This window comes from Silurus meridionalis, chromosome 22, assembly GCF_014805685.1.
Source record: "Silurus meridionalis isolate SWU-2019-XX chromosome 22, ASM1480568v1, whole genome shotgun sequence".
In the NCBI taxonomy this organism is placed as follows: domain Eukaryota; kingdom Metazoa; phylum Chordata; class Actinopteri; order Siluriformes; family Siluridae; genus Silurus; species Silurus meridionalis.
This window is the reverse complement of record NC_060905.1, coordinates 18,847,574-18,869,881: the sequence shown is the minus strand read 5'-3', so window position 1 is coordinate 18,869,881 and position 22,308 is coordinate 18,847,574. Positions and strand designations below refer to the sequence as shown.

Genomic DNA, 22,308 nt, shown 5'->3' with positions numbered 1-22,308 from the left:
GGAATGTTGTGTTCTGGGCCTTGAATAGAGATACACTATATAGGCAAATGTTTGTGGACACCTAATTGGTATGTGCTGTCACTTACATACTTTTTGTGCTATTCACATTTAGTCCCCATTTTCTAATATAATAACTTCTACTCTTCTGGGAAAATGTTACACTACATTTTGGAGTGTGTTTCTGGAGATTCATTTAACTACAAGAGTGTTAATAAAGTCAGGTACTGATGTAGATTAGGTGAGGAGGCCTGAGGTTCAGTCAGAATTCACATTCATCTCAAAGGTGTTCAGTAGAGTCGGGGTCAGAGCTCTATAGCAGGTCACTCAAGATCTTTTACTTCAACCCATAACCCATAACCCTTTGTGGAGCTGGCTTTATGCATAAGGACATACAATTGTGCATCTCCAATAAACTGTGGTAACAGTTCAGGAAAGAAGCACATATATTTTAATTCCATATAGTGTATTTGAGTCCAGTGGTTATGGGGATTGGGTGCACTACACTGTGCCACTGTGCTGCCAGTTACCATGACATATATCATATTTTGTTGTGAGATTTCATAGATGGGATCTAATGAAAAGCCTTCGGATGGATAAATAAAGCTGTAATGTGAGAATTTATAGGTTAAGGGTTAAGGGTATTTTAGGTTAAGCTGTCAAACTGACAATTTATTCACTTTTGCCATGAATGATGATCGCAGATCAGCTTCTAAATCCTCTTTATGCACTCACTGAGTAGCTACAGTAGATGAAGCCAAATGGAATTTCACAAGTCAATATCAGAGATATGTCTTTACTCCTGCCAGCTAGAAACAATCATTAGAAGCAATATGACTAATCTCATCTGATGTTTTAGTTCATGTAAAAAAAAATAAAAAATAAAAATAAAAATAATATATATATATATTATATGGTCCCCTGGTGGTCTAGTGGTTAGGATGCGGCGCTCTCACCGCTGCAGCCCGGGTTCGATCCTGGTCAGGGAACCATCCCCAGCCACTCTTAGTGCCGGTCCCAAGCCCGGATAAATGGGGAGGGTTGTGTTAGGAAGGGCATCCAGTGTAAAACATGTGCCAAATCAAACATGCAGATCATCCGCTGTGGCGACCCCTAATGGGAGAAGCCGAAAGAAAGTTTTAATTAAAGTTCATAGGAGTGAGACTCTGTTTAAATTAGAATTTATATTTATATACGAACTGCTGGTGGGTAGGAAAGGAGACGCTTCTCCTCAAATAAATGAAGTACCACATTTGATGTGCAAATGCTCTTACAAATTATTCGCAAATACATTTGTTTGTATCCAGTCTGATAAATGTGGCTCATAAAAAACTTTATTCTGTTTGGGTCAGGCCCCAACATTTATTTGTAGGATTTATAATGATTCCTAGACCTCCCCATCCTGACTGCTCATGCTCAGGGAATGTTGTGTTCTGGGCCTTGAATAGAGATACACTATATAGGCAAATGTTTGTGGACACCTAATTGGTATGTGCTGTCACTTACATACTTTTTGTGCTATTCACATTTAGTCCCCATTTTCTAATATAATAACTTCTACTCTTCTGGGAAAATGTTACACTACATTTTGGAGTGTGTTTCTGGAGATTCATTTAACTACAAGAGTGTTAATAAAGTCAGGTACTGATGTAGATTAGGTGAGGAGGCCTGAGGTTCAGTCAGAATTCACATTCATCTCAAAGGTGTTCAGTAGAGTCGGGGTCAGAGCTCTATAGCAGGTCACTCAAGATCTTTTACTTCAACCCATAACCCATAACCCTTTGTGGAGCTGGCTTTATGCATAAGGACATACAATTGTGCATCTCCAATAAACTGTGGTAACAGTTCAGGAAAGAAGCACATATATTTTAATTCCATATAGTGTATTTGAGTCCAGTGGTTATGGGGATTGGGTGCACTACACTGTGCCACTGTGCTGCCAGTTAGCATGACATATATCATATTTTGTTGTGAGATTTCATAGATGGGATCTAATGAAAAGCCTTCGGATGGATAAATAAAACTGTAATGTGAGAATTTATAGGTTAAGGGTTAAGGGTATTTTAGGTTAAGCTGTCAAACTGACAATTTATTCACTTTTGCCATGAATGATGATCGCAGATCAGCTTCTAAATCCTCTTTATGCACTCACTGAGTAGCTACAGTAGATGAAGCCAAATGGAATTTCACAAGTCAATATCAGAGATATGTCTTTACTCCTGCCAGCTAGAAACAATCATTAGAAGCAATATGACTAATCTCATCTGATGTTTTAGTTCATGTAAAAAAAAATAAAAAATAAAAATAAAAATAATATATATATATATTATATGGTCCCCTGGTGGTCTAGTGGTTAGGATGCGGCGCTCTCACCGCTGCAGCCCGGGTTCGACCCCCGGTCAGGGAACCATCCCCAGCCACTTTCAGTGCCGGTCCCAAGCCCGGATAAATGGGGAGGGTTGCGTTAGGAAGGGCATCCAGTGTAAAAACATGTGCCAAAAGTATTATAGGGAAATACATGATCATAATATCTACATTATCAGCACAACGATTTCCTTTCTAAGAGTAGAATCACAACAGATTCATTATTTGTTAGTATTAAATTCTATTAAAATGGCACAATATTAGTAATAGAGCTGTTGTGACTCTGAAATGGAAGTGAATAAGTGGATGTGAGGTAATCCAGGAACCTGCTTCCTGTATGTGGATAAGTAACAGCTGGGGCAGCCTGATAGAGTGCTTGCCTTGTGTCTACCTCCAGGAAATGGTGAGAGAGTGAGAAACTCAGAAACAATCAGCACTGCTGGACGTCTCAATAAACAACCAAGACCATCACAGCTCACAATATCTGCACCTCACACCTTCATTGGTTAAATACACAACATTCAACTTTCATCTCAGCAACTTGTTAAAAACCACAAATAACAACACAAGAAAAAACAGTACCAAGATTCTGATTCAGAAACCACATCTAATCTAATGTTTGCTTACAGGACTGGTGTCTGGTGACTGGTGACTGGTGACTGGTGACTGGTGATTGGTGACTGGTGTATGGTGTATGGTGATTGGTGACTGGTGTATGGTGATTGGTGTCTGGTGTCTGGTGTCTGGTGATTGGTGTCTGGTGTCTGGTGATTGGTGATTGGTGTCTGGTGTATGGTGACTGGTGATTGGTGATTGGTGTCTGGTGTCTGGTGATTGGTGATTGGTGATTGGTGTCTGGTGTCTGGTGACTGGTGATTGGTGATTGGTGTCTGGTGTCTGGTGATTGGTGATTGGTGTCTGGTGTATGGTGACTGGTGATTGGTGATTGGTGTCTGGTGTCTGGTGATTGGTGATTGGTGTCTGGTGTATGGTGACTGGTGATTGGTGATTGGTGTCTGGTGTCTGGTGATTGGTGTCTGGTGTATGGTGTATGGTGACTGGTGACTGGTGTATGGTGACTGGTGATTGGTGATTGGTGACTGGTGTATGGTGACTGGTGACTGGTGACTGGTGTATGGTGACTGGTGTCTGGTGTCTGGTGACTGGTGACTGGTGACTGGTGATTGGTGATTGGTGACTGGTGACTGGTGATTGGTGATTGGTGATTGGTGACTGGTGTATGGTGACTGGTGTATGGTGACTGGTGTATGGTGATTGGTGACTGGTGTCTGGTGACTGGTGTATGGTGATTGGTGACTGGTGTCTGGTGACTGGTGTATGGTGATTGGTGACTGGTGTCTGGTGTATGGTGACTGGTGTATGGTGACTGGTGTATGGTGTATGGTGACTGGTGTATGGTGATTGGTGATTGGTGTCTGGTGATTGGTGTCTGGTGACTGGTGATTGGTGTATGGTGACTGGTGATTGGTGTATGGTGACTGGTGACAGGTGACTGGTGATTGGTGATTGGTGTATCGTGACTGGTGACTGGTGATTGATGTATGGTGACTGGTGACTGGTGTATGGTGTATGGTGACTGGTGTATGGTGATTGGTGATTGGTGTCTGGTGATTGGTGTCTGGTGACTGGTGATTGGTGTATGGTGACTGGTGATTGGTGTATGGTGACTGGTGACTGGTGATTGGTGATTGGTGTATCGTGACTGGTGACTGGTGATTGATGTATGGTGACTGGTGACTGGTGTATGGTGACTGGTGATTGGTGACTGGTGACTGGTGATTGGTGACTGGTGTATGGTGACTGGTGTCTGGTATCTAGTGATTGGTGTCTGGTGACTGGTTTCTGGTGTCTACAGCTACAATTAAGTTATTTATTTATTTTACTACTAATTATAACCTATTTTGAATATAATAATTTTTATGACTTGTCATTCTGTACTTTTCTTCTTATTTCTTACTATTTGTGAATTTATGTAAAATATACTGTATGGATAAATACTGTTGAGACACGACTTTTCCAGCCATATGGGGTTCTTCTCCAAACTGTTACATGCACACACAAGATGTGTTTGGATGTGGTAGCATTCACATTTCCTTTTACCTGAACTAGGAGAATTAGGAGAACCCAAAACTGTTCCAGCATGATAAACATGTACACAAAGCCAACTCCATGGAGATCTCTGACATCAACCTTTGGACTACTGAACCTATTAAACAGATTTTCGGATGAATGTGAACACTGACTGCACCCCAGGCCTCCTCACCTTCTCACCTTCATCACTACCTGACTTTACTAACACCTTTGTAGCTGAATTAATCTCCACAAACCTCCACATGCACACTCCACAATCTAGTGGAACATCTTTCCAGAAACGTGAGGGTAATAAAACTTTAAATCTTTTACACAAATGAATCTTGAATAACTGCATGTTTACCTTTAATAACTTTTTTTGCATGCCAGTGGTAAATTTCATAATGATCTTGGTCACAACAGTTACCATAATCCTTTACATATTTAAGTCTTCAAATTATCTAAAAATCCTTAAGTCGGGCTTGGCTAGGAGTTTTTGTTATAGCAATTTTCTCTTGTGTATGTGAAAATAACAATTTTGCCAGTCATAAGGTTTGCATAACATACATTGGATGACTTGAATAATGTACGTGGAAAAAATAATGTTAAAAACAGTGTATATATTCAATATTTACATTTCCTTTTCTTTTTTTGATTTGATCTTATTCAGAGCATCTTACAGTTATTTCATATTTATACACTGAGCAGTTGAGGGTTAATGGCTTTGCTCACGGGCATTGACAGATTGGTGTTGCTGGGATTTGATCACCTGACCTTCTGATCTAAAGTCCCACATCTTAACCAAAGAGCTAGCACCAGTATGTAAGATACAAAACACCTCATCATCCTGAAGTTGATTATTTAAAAAAATAAATTTTATAAATTTTATAATTTTATGAATTATTTTGGGAAATTAGCAAAATGATCACTTAAAGCAGCATAAACATCCTGACTCTTTTTTTTTTGATGCCTCAAAGATATTAAAGGAAAAAAATATCTTCAATAAATGTCTTATAAACATTTTATTACAGATAACCAAGAAAACTACCCAACTTCATTAATTATTGATTGTTTCTTGTTATAAAACACACTTTTGAAAATTTGTTTTTATAATCACTTTAAATTATATGAAATAGAATCTGGGAATTCACTGCAACAATAAATGATATTTTAGCTTTTCAGTAGAGATCGACTTATTAATCGGGCCAATTTTTGGCATTTTTTTTATTATATTTACATTTATGGAATTTGACAGACGCCCTTATCCAGAGTCACTTACAACTGAGCAGGGGAAAGTTAAGGGCCTTGCTCAAGGGCCCAGTAGTTCCACCTTGGTGGTGGGATTTGAACTTGTGACCTTCCGATCCAAAATACAATACCTTAACCACTGAGCTCTACCTCCCAGCATAATTAATAATCCATTATTAGACAGGAGCATCTGACTCACCAAAACCTGCATGTACATTCTGCACTTGCGTAAGAGAACATACCCTTTTCCTTACCAGCAGGTGGCAGTAGTCTGTTTTCAGCAGCCAAACAGTAAAACCAGAAAATCTACAACTGTAAATATCTAAAGCACGCAGAATTTCCACCTGCTGCGATCATTGCTAACGGATTTGTGTATCCTTTTTCAATCATGTCTGAGTTGCAAAGACAAGACCAAGAATCACAAGTGTGTTCTGTTTTTATTCGTGTGTTCATTCAGTAGGCTAATGAGCCAATTAGAATCTCTCTCTCTCTCGCTAATGAGCTCCACTGATTCGACATTAACACTTGGTGTGTCCTTGGTGTGAGTTCAAGTTAAGTCTTATCATTTATTCTTAATCTTGCCTATTTATTTAATTGGTTAAATATGCTGCTGCTTTCGGCCAAAAAATCAGCTTCATATATCGGCCATAATCTTCTCATCTAGTCGTCCTGTACTTTTCAATATCTCATGGTCGCTTACACAAATGTAGATGACCTACACAAGATATTTCCTACAGATATCTGTCTCAGGATTTGGTGCATTTGTAGCAGCATTTGGCCAACAGGTCTATGTCATGTAGCAGACTCAGTGTGCTCAATAGCAGCATAGATGCATATAGTAGCATAGATGTAGCCAGCTCTAGAAAAGGCTTTCACGAGAAAAGGTGGTGGTAACCTCCAGCCAGCCCAAAGGGACACGAGTGGATCTTATCAGAGAGATGCTAAATGGCAGATAATGATGAAAAATTCTGCAAAAATGAATTAGTGCAGAAAAAAAGGGTACTGTAATAATAGACTGTCCATAAAATGTAAGGTATGTGATGAACATGATTTAATGTAAGATTATACTTTACTTTATACTTTAATTCACCAGGACCATTTACACTGAGATTTCCACCTGAGAGGAATTTACAATAAATACTCACTCTCAGAATGACCAGTGAGTCCAAAGCATACATTACCAAATCTCAAGCTAACATGCTTCTGTTTTTCTAAATGTGATATAATGTGTGTGTGTGTGTGTGTGTGTGTGTGTGTGTGTGTGTGTGTGAAACAAGTTCTTAAAGAAACATTAAACCTGATGGGGCTCGAAGAATCTGAAACCTTGCCAGATCTCTTAAAATGCACTAACTGCAGAACCTTAATAAGCAGTATTAAATCTTAGAGCTCAGAAAATGCTCTTACTGTAGATTTGAAGTGCCAACGCATAAAAGATCTCTGCAGGGCTGCACTGTATGGACTTGACCACAATTTATCATCTTGTCTTAGCCACAAGCTAAGAACCACAGTGTAGTATTTCAGTCTGATCATCTGACATGACTGACATTGAGTCCAGGACTGATTAGATCTGTCTACCTTAACTATTGTGTGAGTCTGTGAGATGTAATAAAATGTGTCCTCTTTATTTCCAGTCTCTCTCAAAAAATTGTTACTTTGATTTCACAGTTTGGGGAAGAACCAACTAGACAAGTCAGGTGTCCCAATATTTTTTCCCCCATATTGTGTAAGTAAATCAAGGGCTCGTTCGCTCCTATTTTCTTGTTACCACAAGGGAAAAGCTTTCAAAATAAAATTGTGGATTATATACAGTAACTTTTTTTTATAATAAAATGAAAACTCAAGTAAAGTGAGGTAAAAGATGGTTTTGTACTCCATTACCTCACATCTCTGGGTTAAGCAGATCAGTCTGTACATTTTTTTTTTAAGTCCTCTACATTTCTCTAAAAACTTTCTGATTGGCTCACAAATTCCACTCGTAAGTCTGAGGCAGATAAAACATACACACAGGCAAAAAGTTTACTTGTGAGCTGGACAACATGTATATTGTAATATATATATTAGAATCAAGCTTTAAGTCTCTGACCACTCACATGGTGCACATGGTGGATTTTGGCTCCAATTTCCAATGAATTAAACACATCACTTGTAGTAGAATTTGCAATGCAGTAATGCATGTTAAGCATTTCCAAGGCTTACCTTAGTCCTTAATAATGTGTTTATTTGTGTCTGTATAATATCCTGACTTTTTATGAACAGCTAAAATTGAACCATATGAAAATATATTGAACACCGTTCACATTGTACATTACAGACTTTATAGCTCCTGACAGCTCTGTAATTAAAAGCAGATTTTTTTTCTACATTTCATTATTATTGTGCAAATAATGTTTATACCCAAGCTGTCTGTCTGTCTGTCTGTCTGTCTGTCTGTCTGTCTGTCTGTCTGTCTGTCTGTTTTGAATTGAACTGAACTTAATTAAACTGAATATTATTTAACTCATTTTATTTGAGTATTATTTGGGGTAAAATCTGTTTGCCCACTTTCAGGTTTTTGAATTGAAAGCAAAGTTTAATCTAAAAACAGGAAGTAATAAATACTAAACACCGCATGTTCATGACCGCATGAACCGCATGTTCATGATGTGCTAGTACATTGCTCTGTGACTTACCATCATCTAGATACACTTGATCCAGTTCTTGTGGCTCCTGTTTGATGCTGATGGCCTGTGTGGCAGGTGCTCCTTCCTCCTGTAAGAGAGGAGATGGCCCACTTCTTACTGGAACCTTAGGCAGCTCTGTGTTCTCACTTGTGACTGGAGACTGGGTCAAACTGTGACTGGGACTGAAGATGAGCTCAGGTGCTGAACCTGGGGTAGAGGGATGAGAGCCTGGAGAGGAGGACGCACTGCCTGATGGGTAGAGAACAGACTGCTGGTAACGGCCAGGGGTGGGCTGGATGGCTGAGACATGAGGGATGGCACTTGGCTGAATCCCAGGGTTCAAGCCTGGAGATAGGCACTGAGGAGAGAAGTGTGTGGGTGAGAGATCCTGCAGTTTAGGACTGGTGCTAGGAGAGGAGGAGCAGGACAGGGACAAAGGCTTTGCTGTAAGTCTCTGAGAGCCGTAAGCGGCTGTCACACAGGCTCTGTTATCTGAAGGCATCATAGAAGGCACAGCTTGCAGAGCATAATATGGCTTGGTGATGCCGGGGGAGTGCTGCTGTGCACACAGGCGAGGGAGCTCATAGTCATCATGTGGCTCTGTCTTTATGGTGGGAACTGTGAAAACATTAGACAGAGGGAACTCCATTGAGATAAGAAAAAAACACAAACAAACACAGTTTGTTCTTTAGGAGTCACGTGAGCTGGTGTGACCGAGTGTGCTCGTGGTCTAGGAGACCCACAGCCAAACAAACATTCTCATCAATGAGAACGTGTGTCTGGGGCGTTGCACTTCTGCCCAGCTGAAAATATTTAAAGAAAGACCAGGGGAAAAAGGGATTAATCATCACCACAAGAGACTTCCATCTGTTTCTATAATGAAAGAGACTATTTTCATTGGAGCTTTAACTAGCAATGACACACTTAAAGCATGTATCATAAGTAACTTTGAGGCAGGAAGCGTCATTTTCAAAAGCGTTATCGTTATTCAGCAGGCTAGAAAATACTTAATGTTAATGTATAAAAAATATATGTTGAGAAACAAACAAAATAGTTCAGATATATAAATAAACTATGGCCAATGGTATTGGGACACCTGACTTTCCCAGCCATATGTACTTCCTACCCAGAATGTTACCACAAGTTTGGAGGTACACGATTGTATAAGACTTCAGATGTGGCAGCATTTCACTCTAACTTCAACTCGGAAATCTAAACCTGTTTCAGCATGACAATGCACCTGTACACAAAGCCAACTCCATGAAGATCTGCTTTACATGGGTTTCATGTTTCCCCAACAAAAAAAAGCACATTCAAACACGCAGAGTGAGAAACAGATGTATGTTGAGCTCTAGATACTTTTGAATATTTTTTTGCATGTAACTAAAACAAGCCTCCGGTGCAAACATTTCCACAGCTTTACCACAAAGTTTTTCTATGGACATAAAATGTAAAATGAGGAAAGATTAAGCCTTACATTTGACATTCTATAGTGAGGAAACTACTGTTTTTTTTTTTTGCATAAATTGAACTTTAGGGGTTGTTTGAACATGAACTGCAACTCTAAAAGGAAATATTTTATAGGTATTGATTATTTTCTTGTCTTTTATGCACAATTAAAAAGAAGTGCCATGATCATAAAATGCATGCTTTTCATAAATGAATCAATGATCAGCTTAACTTTGGTTTAAGATCTAATAAATAAACATTTTCAGTTGAAAATTTCATTGTTCCTCTCTGAAAAAATAGCTTCTAAAAGTAATAAGAGAATCTGTGTGAATTTGTGTGGGATTATCAGAAGAATGTGGGACCTCAGAATAAAGCACACTGTCCACTGCTGTGTGGTTAAAGTTCTCACTTCCCTATTCTCCACTGCCCACATATTTAAGGGACCACAATATGCAACACACAAGGTCTTTCTCTGAGACTAAATCATGATTCAGCACCCACCCACCTTCTGTACTGTAGGCCCATCAGGTAAAAATGAGCCATCTATCACATGACGGTGTCTAAGAGATGTCTCTGACGTCCTTAGGATTTATGCTTTGTAGACAAAATTTGATAGTCAAGAAATCTTGGGTCATCAAGTTTTCAAATTGTCAGCAGGAACTAAACATCATACACATTTACAAGTGCCCCGAAGGCTGTTAATCATTTAAGGAAAAAGTCTGTCTGATTGGTTACCTATACAGTATAAATAAAACCTAGTACCCCTATCTACAATGTCATATCCCTGCTTATGACTCGGACTTACCAGCTGTCAAAATAGGTCAAGGCCTAGACCATCTTTGCTAACGGGAATTTGTTTTTTAATTGTAGATAAGTTATTTCATGATAGCACACCAGGGCTATTACAAAATCAATGACAATATTTCAAAATCTAAAAAAATCTATAAAAATATCGAAATATATCTGAGAATCACCAAAAAAAAAAAGAAATCAATGAAAATAAAAATCACATAAATTAGCACAGAATTACCCAAATCACTGGAAATCTCTTGAAATCACTGAAAAAAGCCTCAAAGCTGATTTGTTGATCAATTTATACAGATAAAAATAAAGCTGAAAAAACGTATATTGTATTGATGGTCCACCAGCGCTGCTTCTGTTTTTTATAATTAATCCAAATGAACAGGCGCCTTATAAACTCTACATTAGTCATTTTAATTTAACACTGCGAAAAATATTTTCTTAGAAAGTGAAAATATAAATATAAATATGCATTTTTTATTTCCTAAATACTAAATAATAGATTAAAATAGACTTGGTGAATAAGCAGATATTTCTCAGTGTGAGATTACTAATAATCAAATACAAAATTATTTAGCCTGGTTGTACATTCATTTTAACTTTTTTGTAGCAGATACTTAGAGATATTCTAGAATAGATGTTTAAAATGAGACAAATCTGTTGATTGAGCATGTTTTAAGGCTAAAATTCTAAACAATACCTAGAATTTGGTTTATTAATTATATATTTAGTCAATATTCAGATCCAGATCTGACAATATTGAAGATATATCTTCATTAATTTGTCTTTTGTTTTGTGAAGAATCCAAATTCCGAATTCAAGATTCTTAAAAAGGATGTTTTCTTATACATTATTTATCGAAGCTACACTAATTATTAAAAAAATTATTTTTCAGATGACTTGATATTTGAATACATGACACAATCATCAGATTTCTAGTTATAAACGTGAAGAATATTGACATGTAAAATTAAAGAATTATGATGATATTTGACTGCATAATCTAATAGTGTAATTGATTGTATTTCTGTGATTAACTATGTGTGTTGCTATGGATGTGCCCAGGCTGCTGTGTGTGTCAGCTGAGAGGACTGTGGAAGACTGTCAGAGGGGACAGAAGAGGCTTTACAGTGGCCAGGCTGAAGGAGACAGGGCAGGGCCAAGTTCGGCGTCCTATGAATCATTACTTTGAACCACCCACTGGTTAGGCACCCTAATCCTAGGGCAATTAGTGGTGGTTTAGCCCTTAAAAAAAAGAGAAAAAAAGTTTTTCTTCTGGCAATCAGTTGGCATCTGAATAATAGCATTCACATAGTCAACTCCACCCATAGTCACCCTTCCAGACATTGTATAATCTAACAGGTATTGGAAAGAACATGTTTACTGAGATACTTTTAGCAATAAGAAGGACTCTTAAGCATGACCACTTTCACTAAATAAGAGTAAATAAGTAAAACATCTGGAATTTAAATGTTTTAAATCTTCAAATAAAGATGAGCAGCAGCATCACTGTTTTGAGCTCCAAAACATTTCATAGCAAGTCACAGCAAATAGATGCATAGCTTCATTTATTTAGAAATGTGACCAAGCCTGTATAGATCATCTCACACTGTTTACAACACACAGGCTCAGCTTTATTAAAAAAAAATGAGCCGGCATTATGGTAACTGAACTAAAAACAGACCAGCAGCTTAAATAAACTTCCAGGTTGAAGCCTGTTGAGCCAGTAGAGCTTAAGCAATTGAGGGCAAGAACATTTCTTTGTTGATGCAATATTAAAATAGAGAAAGTTCATTTGAGGACTGTTGCAAGTTGCTAAGAAAACACATGTTCAAAAAGCAAGCTAAAGAATCACAAATTCATTAAGGCTTCTCATGTTAACCTATTAAATGTAATTACACTAAAAAGAAAAAGGTTTTGGAACACCTGATTTTTTCACCCATAAGTGGTCCTTCCCCAAACTTAGCACAAAATTAGAAGCACACGATTGTAAAGAACGCTTTGTATATAGAACAAAATCATATTTTTTCTAGGAGACCCAAAACTGATCCAGCAGTGACAATGCCACTGTGCAAAAGCCAGCTCCATGGTTTGCATAAATTGGAGTGGAAGACCTCCTGCTAAAGAGCTCCTAAACGTTTGAACACTTTTGGGATGAACATGAACACTGACTGCACCCCAGGCCTCCTCACCTTCTCACCTACATCACTACCTGATTTTACACCCTTGTGTCTGAATGAGCACAAATCCCCTTAAGCACATCTTCCCAAAAGAATGAAGGTTATTAGAACAGCAAATGAGGACTAAACGTGGAATTACATGTTCATAAACATAAATAATTCTTATGGTCAGACGTTCACAAATATTGATCTTTGTATATTTTATACATCAATAAGTTTCTGTAAAGCACATGCTACATACACATTTGTAAGTGTAATATCAGTGGTACACAAATACCACACCAATCATGGACTCAACAACAAATGTGAACAAGTGAGACTTATGAACTTGGATTGCATACATTTTCATGAAGTTAAAAGAAAAGATATAAACTACCCTGTTCCAAAACTGATTTTCAAGTTAAAGGTTATACTGAAACAAGTAAATAGACAGAGAAGCTAATGTTTTACCATTACATGGAAGGTAGTTGAATCTTTGGTATTGGCTTCTCTTCCGTTTCCCGTTGCATATGTAGAAGTTGACCAGAACAGGGCTGGATATTCTTTGGTTTCGGTAAGTTGGAATCTCCACAAGCAAAGCTGTCTGTTGTTCAAAAAAAAAATACATGTTAGTAAATACAAAATGTTCAATTAAAAGGAATAATTATTTTTTCATTGACCTTTGGAGCTACATTTTAGAGGATCAGGTAAGGAATTGAAATATGTGAAAACATGTGGCTTCCACAAGTATAAATATGGCTTACTGACCACCAATGAACACTGACTGCATTGTAGCTATGATTTAAATTCACACAAACGCTGGGGTCCAAAAACCACAGGCACCTTGTGGCTCAGTGAAATGGGGTAGATGAGACTGAGAGAAAGAGACTGTAGCTGGCTGTTATTTTTATACCTTTCAGCATCAAGAAGATGGTTCTTCCAGGAACTCAAGACCCAGAACTCCTATTTGTCTCAGATGCTACTGAACTTTTGACCACTATACTAATTCTCACCACTAGTCCTGCTCTAAAAGGGTCTTCACCCACCCAACCCACTCTACCCTGAGATGAACCCCATGTGGCTGGGAACAGACTGATGGAGCTGCTGAACAGTAGCCAGAGAGGAAGTCATCAATCTTCTTGCAGACTTCGGAGGCATGTGCAGGTGAGCTTACTGCCACTATTTATATTAACACCTCAGCATGGCTGCCGAGCGAAGCCAGATGAAATGCACACGGCTAGAAAGAAATTCATACCCAGCTTCATTCTCCAAAGCTTTTTTTCTTACTCTTTTTCTATTTGTGAGCTTAATTTCATAATCAGAATCAGTAGTCAAATTTATATCTACCAATGGAGTCCAAGATGAACACTCAAAATTCTATTCCAGTATTTATCCCAAGTCATTTCCCATTCCCCTTTAAAATAATGTGTTCATTGGCCTCACATGGCTCTCTCTGAGAACAAAATTACCTGAGATGAAAGTGAATAAGGCAACCAAAGTGAAATCCCTTCGACTTCAAGAATTAAGCAGAAGTTTGGCATGCTGCATAGGGCAACTTATTAGACACAAGCAAGCATGTGGTTTGGGACAAGCTACAAAATGGCTCATATTGAAAAAATATCAGAGTACAGACTGTGGGTGAGGGAAGGGCAGAAATCAAAGCGAGCTTTGTATTTTAAAAAAAAGAAAGGTTTTACACATTAATACATCATTCCGGCAGATGGTCCTTATTCACTCAGTGAGCATTGGAAACGGGTGTGGAAGCTTCATGAAGTTATGCACCAACCCAAGGTGGAAAGAGAAAAAAAATCTAACCCAGTTCAATGACACCATTATTCATATTTAATGTGCCAGTAAATGAAACTGCTGTTTTATCTCAGAAAGCAAGAGCACAGCTTAATATGATTTACAATGACTGCATACGAGAAAAGATCAACACGATGCCATTTTACATTACTGTTAAGCTTAATGCAAAACATTCAGTGGCTTACATAATTTGTACAAAAATATAAGACTTAAAATGGGTCAGTGTACAGCGCTGGAAAAGCAATCTGCAGAAGAGACTGTTCTGAATATGAAGTATTCCATCCCATAAAACACAATTAGAAAGTCATTTCAGTATAAGAATTAGGAAATGTTTGTCTCTGGTTTACACATACTACAAAATTATAAGAGCAGCGCTTCAGACAGAAGGTCCGTTCAGACACATTCCCAGACGAGAGACAAAAGGCTAATAGTTCATTCAAGTCATTCAAGTCGAGCAAATTCCATGTTGGACGCCGCTGGCTAGGTATTGCCTGTGTTTAAAATGGGCCTGTTCCAACAGCCTTGTGCTTAAGGGCCTGCAGACAGACATACTTTAATAGAGTGTGTGTGTGTGTGTGTGTGTGTGTGTGTGTGTGTGTGTGTGTGTGTGTGTGTGTGTGTGTTTATGGTGAGCAGGTGTACTGCCTCACACACAGACAGTGACTACTCCTGAAGCCCAAACTGTGGCCACTAAGCTCTAGAAGAATGAGTCAGTCAGTCACTGAAAGGGCAAGCAGTGTGTATGTGTATACATTTAAACTGAAGTGTATATGCATGTTAGATATGTGGGTGTAATAAACAGTTCAGGATGTACCACAGTCAGTAGAATAGTAAAAGCATGGGTCAGCATGGGTGTAAAAACCTTTGATGGTAGTGTATACATGGTATGTACGTACAGATTTAAAGGAGTCCTTTTCAACTTTGGCTTCCATCTCCCATATGTGATGACCATCTAAAAACAAAAAGAACATATGTTTCTAATTATTATCATTTTCAATGTGATATTGAATTACACTACACAATTGTATACCCAAAAAATACAGGGGAATAAAAAGCTTGCATAAGTACTGAACTCAAAACTGTAAGTGATTCAGTCATATACATTCAGTCATATACATTATATCGAATATACATCCCTAATATACACAAAATAACCTATATTACCTTACAGTAATAATAATTATAATAATATAAAAGTTGTCACTGCAATAGTATTCATTGGTGTGTGATCCTCAAATCAGTTCAGGTGCAAGCAATTAGTGTCAGAAGTTGTATTATTAGTTGTATAAAGTAGACCTGTGAGCAATAATGTGTCATGTGATCTCAGTATAAACACAGTAGTTCCTGGAAAGGCCAAGAGTTTGTTAGGCATGGAGTTTGTTGGTTAAACATACCCAAAACTGCATCAGGAATAACAGGGCATTATTAAAGCAACAACGCAAGTTCTGGATGTGCAAAACCATGTCGTTGTCTAAAGGAGGATCTGTCCATAACTAGACAGAGGATGGGTAAAGAGGAATAGAAGGTATGGTATTATTGAAGAAAAAGCAATAGAGTTTGAGTGGAGACCTTGAGAAGTCTCTTGTTTCTCTAGACTGAGACCAACATTGAAATGCTCTGTCTGGCAGGAAAAAAACTCTGCTCATCAATCCACAAACACTGTCAATAAATCCAAGCATGGAGTTACAGGAATTATACTGAGAAATACCTTTGGCCTTTAGTTACATTTACAGCATTTGACAAAAACCCTTACACATAGCAACCTTACATGATCTCATTTATACATCTGAGCAGGTGAGGGTTAAGGGCTTTGCTGAAGGGTCCAGCTTGGTGGTTTGAACCCATGACCTCCTAATCAGAAGTCCAGCACCTTAAACACTGAGCTAAAACTTCCCATAGTTGTTTTTCTGACTCATTCTCTCCTGTCACTGAATTCTGGTGTTTATTTACTGCAAGTCCATTCCAATTCTGCAAAAAAATGTGAAAATGAAATAATCAAATTGAATTTTGTTTCCTGAAAACACAAAAATATGGTGAAAGAATATTTTAGTGCCACCATGTAGCTGCATCTTTTTCACTCAACCACCTCCTAATGAGCAAAACAATGTAGTTAGTAGAGCTGGTGCTCAAGCCTTAAGCTTTCATCATATCCTGTCTGCCTGTGACCCAGCTGGGCCGTGAGAGAGTCTGATGTAACCCTAATGAGATGAGCAGAGCAAAGCGTGTGTGTGGCGAGCTTCCACTAAAGTGGAATGAGACCCTGACATCATTCCCTTGTGGAATCCCATAGCGCATGACAAACCGTGTCTGAACAGTTCAGCAGCAGCCTTGAACTCCACTTCCATAATAATCAGCAAAGCTTGTGGTGGAGAAAGTCAACACGCATCTCGCTTCAGTCATTTTGGAATCTGTGATCATTTATTATCCTCTTTAAAGAGTTTTATTAAACCATTCTCTGCCGGGAATGGTCACAACAGGCGTTCTGAGACAGAAGGCACTTTAGAATCTTGTATGCTATTTTTATCGCAGGGATCACAGCTGAGACATTTTGACTCGAGGAGAAAACCAATGCGGTGCTCATAAAGTGTTACTGTGTCAAAGAATGACGGGGAAAAAGAAATATGGAGTCAGAACAAAAGGGAAAGCTTTTCCTGATTGTTCCAGAGACACACATTGGAAATCTATTTGGACAATTGTTCATCACTGCAATAAATCTCATACCATCATCCCTCTTAGGTTTAACCTGAAATTGGAGAAGAAAAAAAAACTTTATTCAATTTTCATTTTCTTGCTCAAATAGGTCTGGAAAGCAGAGCTGACCATGTGAAAGAGTTTAGCAAATTAAAAAAAGCATAACATGAAATATTAAACTACCTTAAAAAATTCATTCAATAAATTCTAGTTTTACTTATAGAAAATAGTCAGATGCATGACCGAATAGAGCATTATGATGCTTAGCAACACATCCCCAGCAGGGTGTAAATGACTCACAGTTACAGTCTACATTTGGATACCAGATGTATTTTTCAGACATTAAATTTCAGGTCTATTTTGATTTGCATTCAAAGAGTAAGGTTAGACGTTAGTCTGGGGTTTAGTGGGCAGACAGTGAGGAGGACATCAGTCTGAGGCAGAAGGAGGTTGTGATGTGGCAGCCACCGAGACCAGCACTCTTTTATTAAAGCTCTTTCTCGTTCTAGGAGTTTTGCCAGCAGCGAAAGTTAGCACTCGAATCCAGACTGCCAGGGCCAGAAATAAACATACTTTTTAGATCTCCCCTCCAGTATGTCTTTTATCTTAATGCCTCTCATAAGTTCTCGCTCTTTTTGCTGGTTATCTCATATGATCCGCTCGCTTTTATTATATGTACATTACTTCAGTTCTTTGCTCTCATTGTTTTTGTCTCCTTCTTCACTCCTTTTTCAAAACACTGAAGTAAAGCCATAAATCGAGCAATTTCTTGGGAACTTACTGCTAGTAAAAGTGCTCCTGCAGACTGAAGTGCTCCTAGTTATTATGGAGGCTTTCCTGGAAAAGAGCCATGTGAATGAAATAGTTTGCCTCTCTCGCTACGCAAGAAGAATGAGCACATGATGTTCTTTGGCAGATGGCGTCATCTTTAGTGGGCCCAATTCAAGTTATCTTACTTCCCTTAAAGATTTAGTCACACAGCAAAACACACAACACAGGTTGAGCTAATTCAGACCAGACCACGAGAATGCTTCAGACCTCTTGCTAACTTAACAAACAACATAAAGAAAAAAAAACTATACATAATTAAATCTCAAAAAAATATTTTAAATGTCTATCTGTAAGTGTGGCATCTTTAATTCAGTTTAGTTCATTTTTATGGCAATTTTAACAATAGACAGTGTCCCAAAGCAGCTTTACAGGATCCTACAATTAGATTTAAATCCCTAATGAGTAAGCCAGAGGCCACGGCAGCAGGAAGAAAAAAAAACATTATTGTGCTTACATAAGGAAAAAGGCCTTGAGAAGACCAGACCCATCATTTTTACTCTGAACACCCCATTAGCTTTTAGAAGGTTCTGTTTAACACCTTAATGGTTCCCCCTAAAGATTTTCTGGGTACGTCACTGCCTGAAACATTTATATGGAGATTTCCCTTTCTAAAAATGCTTTAAGAGTAACTCATTTAGGAATTTATAACCATTAACCATTCAAATGATTGTGAAGGAACCCTTTGTTTGAGCAGGTTTTGCTGAGCAGGTCAGCAGAAGCCTCCAGACTAACCACACTTATATCCAAATCTGTGAATCCAAATCAAGTGCAACTTTACAATGCAACTTTGATGTTTCAAGTCTTTTTTTTTCATTTAAAACATCCTAAGCTGTGTATGTATCTTGCCAGACATCCCCCAGTTCTGTGCAGGCTTCAGGAATCAAAAAGTCTCTTGTGTAGCTTGATTAGGGTGGGCCAAAGTGAAATTGCAGTGCGTTCAGGAGAGTGGCTACACAACAGAACCAAACTTCCTCCGTCTATATGTAGGGCAGTAAACACAAACAGATGCTGGTCTGCACACTGCTGGCTTAACTGTGTGTCTTTCAAGGTACATGGATTCATGGGAATGAGACAGAGAGACACAGAGATAGAAAGAGCAGAGAATGAGGAATGGTGGTTAAAGGCTTTGGGTTACTAATCGGAAAGGTGTACGTTTAAATCCCTGTACCAGCATGCTTCCAATAAAGGCACTCCAGTTGTATCCCATCACTTTGGTGAATAATGAAACGGATACACAGTTCTGAGTGTCTCTTTAAAAAGCTTACCGTTCCTCATTCATTCAACATTTAGTGTAATGGGGCAAATAGTGTTGAATTCAGAAAAGAAAACTTCAGAGTCACATGCCATCAATAAAAAGGTGGCTGCTTTGAAGAATTGAAAATATAAATTACACTCTAGTTTTTTTATCATGTTTTTGTTTACTACATAATTCCATACAAGTTCTTTCATAGTTTGGATGTCTTCAGTATTAATGCATAATGTTGGAAATAATAAAAAATAAAGAAAAAGCACTGAAGTAGAAGATGTGTCTAAACTTTTGACTGTGTTTTAATTCTGCATTGTAATCTACTCGTAATAATGTGATTGTACACAAAGATGTGAGCAGATGGTAACAGGAACTAAATCAGATACAGCACAGTCAGATAAAAGGCATTAGACAAAGACAAACAGAGAGAGAGATAGACAGACAGACAGATAGACAGACAGACAGACAGACAGACAGACGTGGATATATTCAAACGGGGAAGTCCTTAATTGCAGCTGCTTCACACTGCCTTTTATCCAGAGTACTGATGAGGTGCAGCTGTGAGAATGTTAACCACAAGTCTATTCATCTGTCTGTCCCTTCTCAAATGCTGCCCAATGCTCTTTCTTCAATAATTCATACAATTCGGTCTACCTTGGAAAAACAAAATGGTGCACTTTTCCTCTGCTTGGTGTTGCATAGGATTTGTGAAATAATGTATGCTATTGTTGATTTGTTGGACATCTAAAGAACCAATTCTTGGTTTATCAGGAAGCCGTTTCTGTACTGTAAGCAGTTTGTTTATTAAAAAAGCAGACTATTGTTTAAGGACATGTCAAGGGACAGATAATCTCTGGAACTGTTTTATTGGTGGACATTGTTTTCTATTATGAGTAGTCACTGAAGGCTATTCATCAGATCGGGCAAGCCTCTTTCACTGACTCCAACTCACACCTACGCATAAACTCTCTCAACTCCGTTCTCTCAACCAGCCTCAGTAATCACCCTTCAGTGCCTAAGTGTTATTATGAAAGGATGATTAATTCCACGTAAAGCATTTCGCTGCCAAGTATTTTTTTTTCTTTAGCATCTAAATGAACAACGTGCCTAAGTAAATTTGGGATGCCAGAATGAGCCGTAACTACACAAAACTGCAGCTAACACTTCACATATGTCTTTGCAACTTAATTGACTTACTTCACTTCAACATTTTTTTTCCTGAGGCTTCCCTGCCTTGGGTTTTATTTTTGTACTGTTTAGCTGTGACTAAAACCAATGGTGGGCAGTGTGCCCTTCAGATTAACCATAAAGAATTCATTTTGAATTGTTGCAGCAGACAGAAACAAAAGCTAATATCAGTGTAAATTATCTGAGCCTGTCATCCATTCTATACCTGGTCTCACACTTTAACTCTTTAAAGGGCTGGGGTGTAATGAAACATCTTCCCAGATGATGAAGGTTACTATAACAAATACACTGATCAGGCACAATATTATGACATTATAACATTCTGAGTGGTGAAGTAAAGAACACTGATTCTCTCTTAATCATGGTACCTGTTAGTCGGTGGATTTATTTATTAGGCTGCAAGTGAACATTTTGTCCTGAAAGTTGATGTTAGTAATAGGAAAAATGGGCGAGCATAAGGATTTGTGAAAAAACCCACACAAATCTTATAGTCCTCACACTTTTACACATAAAGTATGGAACACGCTCACCATGGAACTTGTAAGGCTTGAATCCGATACTGATGTCTGTTTGGCTTTACACATCTCAGTGTATATACATACACCAGTTTCCAATGCAAAAAGTACATTCTATCCAAATATAATTACTAGATTGAGGGAAAAAAACATGGTTGTGTAATTTACCTCCAATTGAAACATTCATTAAGGAATGACAGTGTAAAGTATGTAATCTTTAATAATTATAATTAATGTGGAATGTCCAGGAGACACATGAATATCTCCTATTGGCACCTTGGCAGAAGCAGAGTGTTGTTCAAAACAGTAAGTGAGGAGTAAATAAAATATCCTAACATTTCTGTCAGCGAGTTCTGGGAAAGCTCTTACCCTAGAAGATCCTGTCTTTCCACCTCAAACACTTTCACATATAGTAATCAGACAGTCAGTGTGTGAATGCTAACAGAGTGAGTCAGCTCAGTCCTGGTGTTAAACAATGTCAGCTGTGTCCAAGCAAAAAAAAAAAAAATATCAGGCCAGACTTTGGTTCTGTGGTTCAGCTCCAGCTAGAGTGCAATCAAGACTTTCTTCCTCTTTTCTGGCTAAAAACTGTCTAGTTTCCACGGTAAAACTGATACAACTGATATACCAACATAGAGAATGCCAAAAACCTCACCATTTTAAAAGGTGATTACACTGGTATGAGTATGAGATGTTTGCTCAAAGCAAAATCACATATATACTGTAGTCTAATACACAACCAAAATCTGAATTCTATATTGCTAAAGGAGACAGCATCATCTAAAATGTGACGAGCTGTTTAATGTAAAACTTTTAGATGTCATCAGGGACAACATTTTCCATCATGTACTTGATTACACAACAAAAGTCGATTTTGAATGTATATTTTGCTCAGTAAAGCTCACATAGCTCATGTGTTCCAGAGTCCTCAATTATACTTTAGTTACATTGCACTAGAAAAAAGGTTTTATAAATCAATCTGAAAGAGATTTTTAATGTGATTTAACATAAACACACCCAGAAAACCAGGTTATCATAAGAAACTAGATAGACAGAATTAAGTAGGAATCTATTGGCTATAGATACAATTACTGTATACTATCATGTTTTATTTACCTGATTAAGATACAGGATCTTGTATAGTGTAGTTTTAGGTATAGTTTATTATAGATATTAGATATTATATAAATAATCTTTCCCTGTAAACCTTTTTGTTCTTAGACCTTTGAGACATTTTGTTAGCTTGGATTTATAAATGTTTA

General features: G+C 38.0%; 1 protein-coding gene across 3 annotated transcripts in view; it reads right to left on the bottom strand.

The window, feature by feature from the left end:
• nfatc1 (nuclear factor of activated T cells 1) overlaps positions 1-22,308 on the bottom strand; it is a 48,718-nt gene that overhangs the window by 7,112 nt on the left and 19,298 nt on the right. For 2 of the 3 annotated variants that reach the window (XM_046835050.1, XM_046835048.1), the window contains exons 7-9: positions 15,472-15,527; positions 13,241-13,373; positions 8,370-8,978 (exon numbers count right to left, since the gene is read on the bottom strand). In XM_046835050.1, the coding sequence (XP_046691006.1) occupies positions 8,370-8,978; positions 13,241-13,373; positions 15,472-15,527 (798 nt within the window). The remainder of the gene's footprint in view (positions 1-8,369; positions 8,979-13,240; positions 13,374-15,471; positions 15,528-22,308) is intronic. The other variant, XM_046835049.1, reaches the window with a different exon arrangement.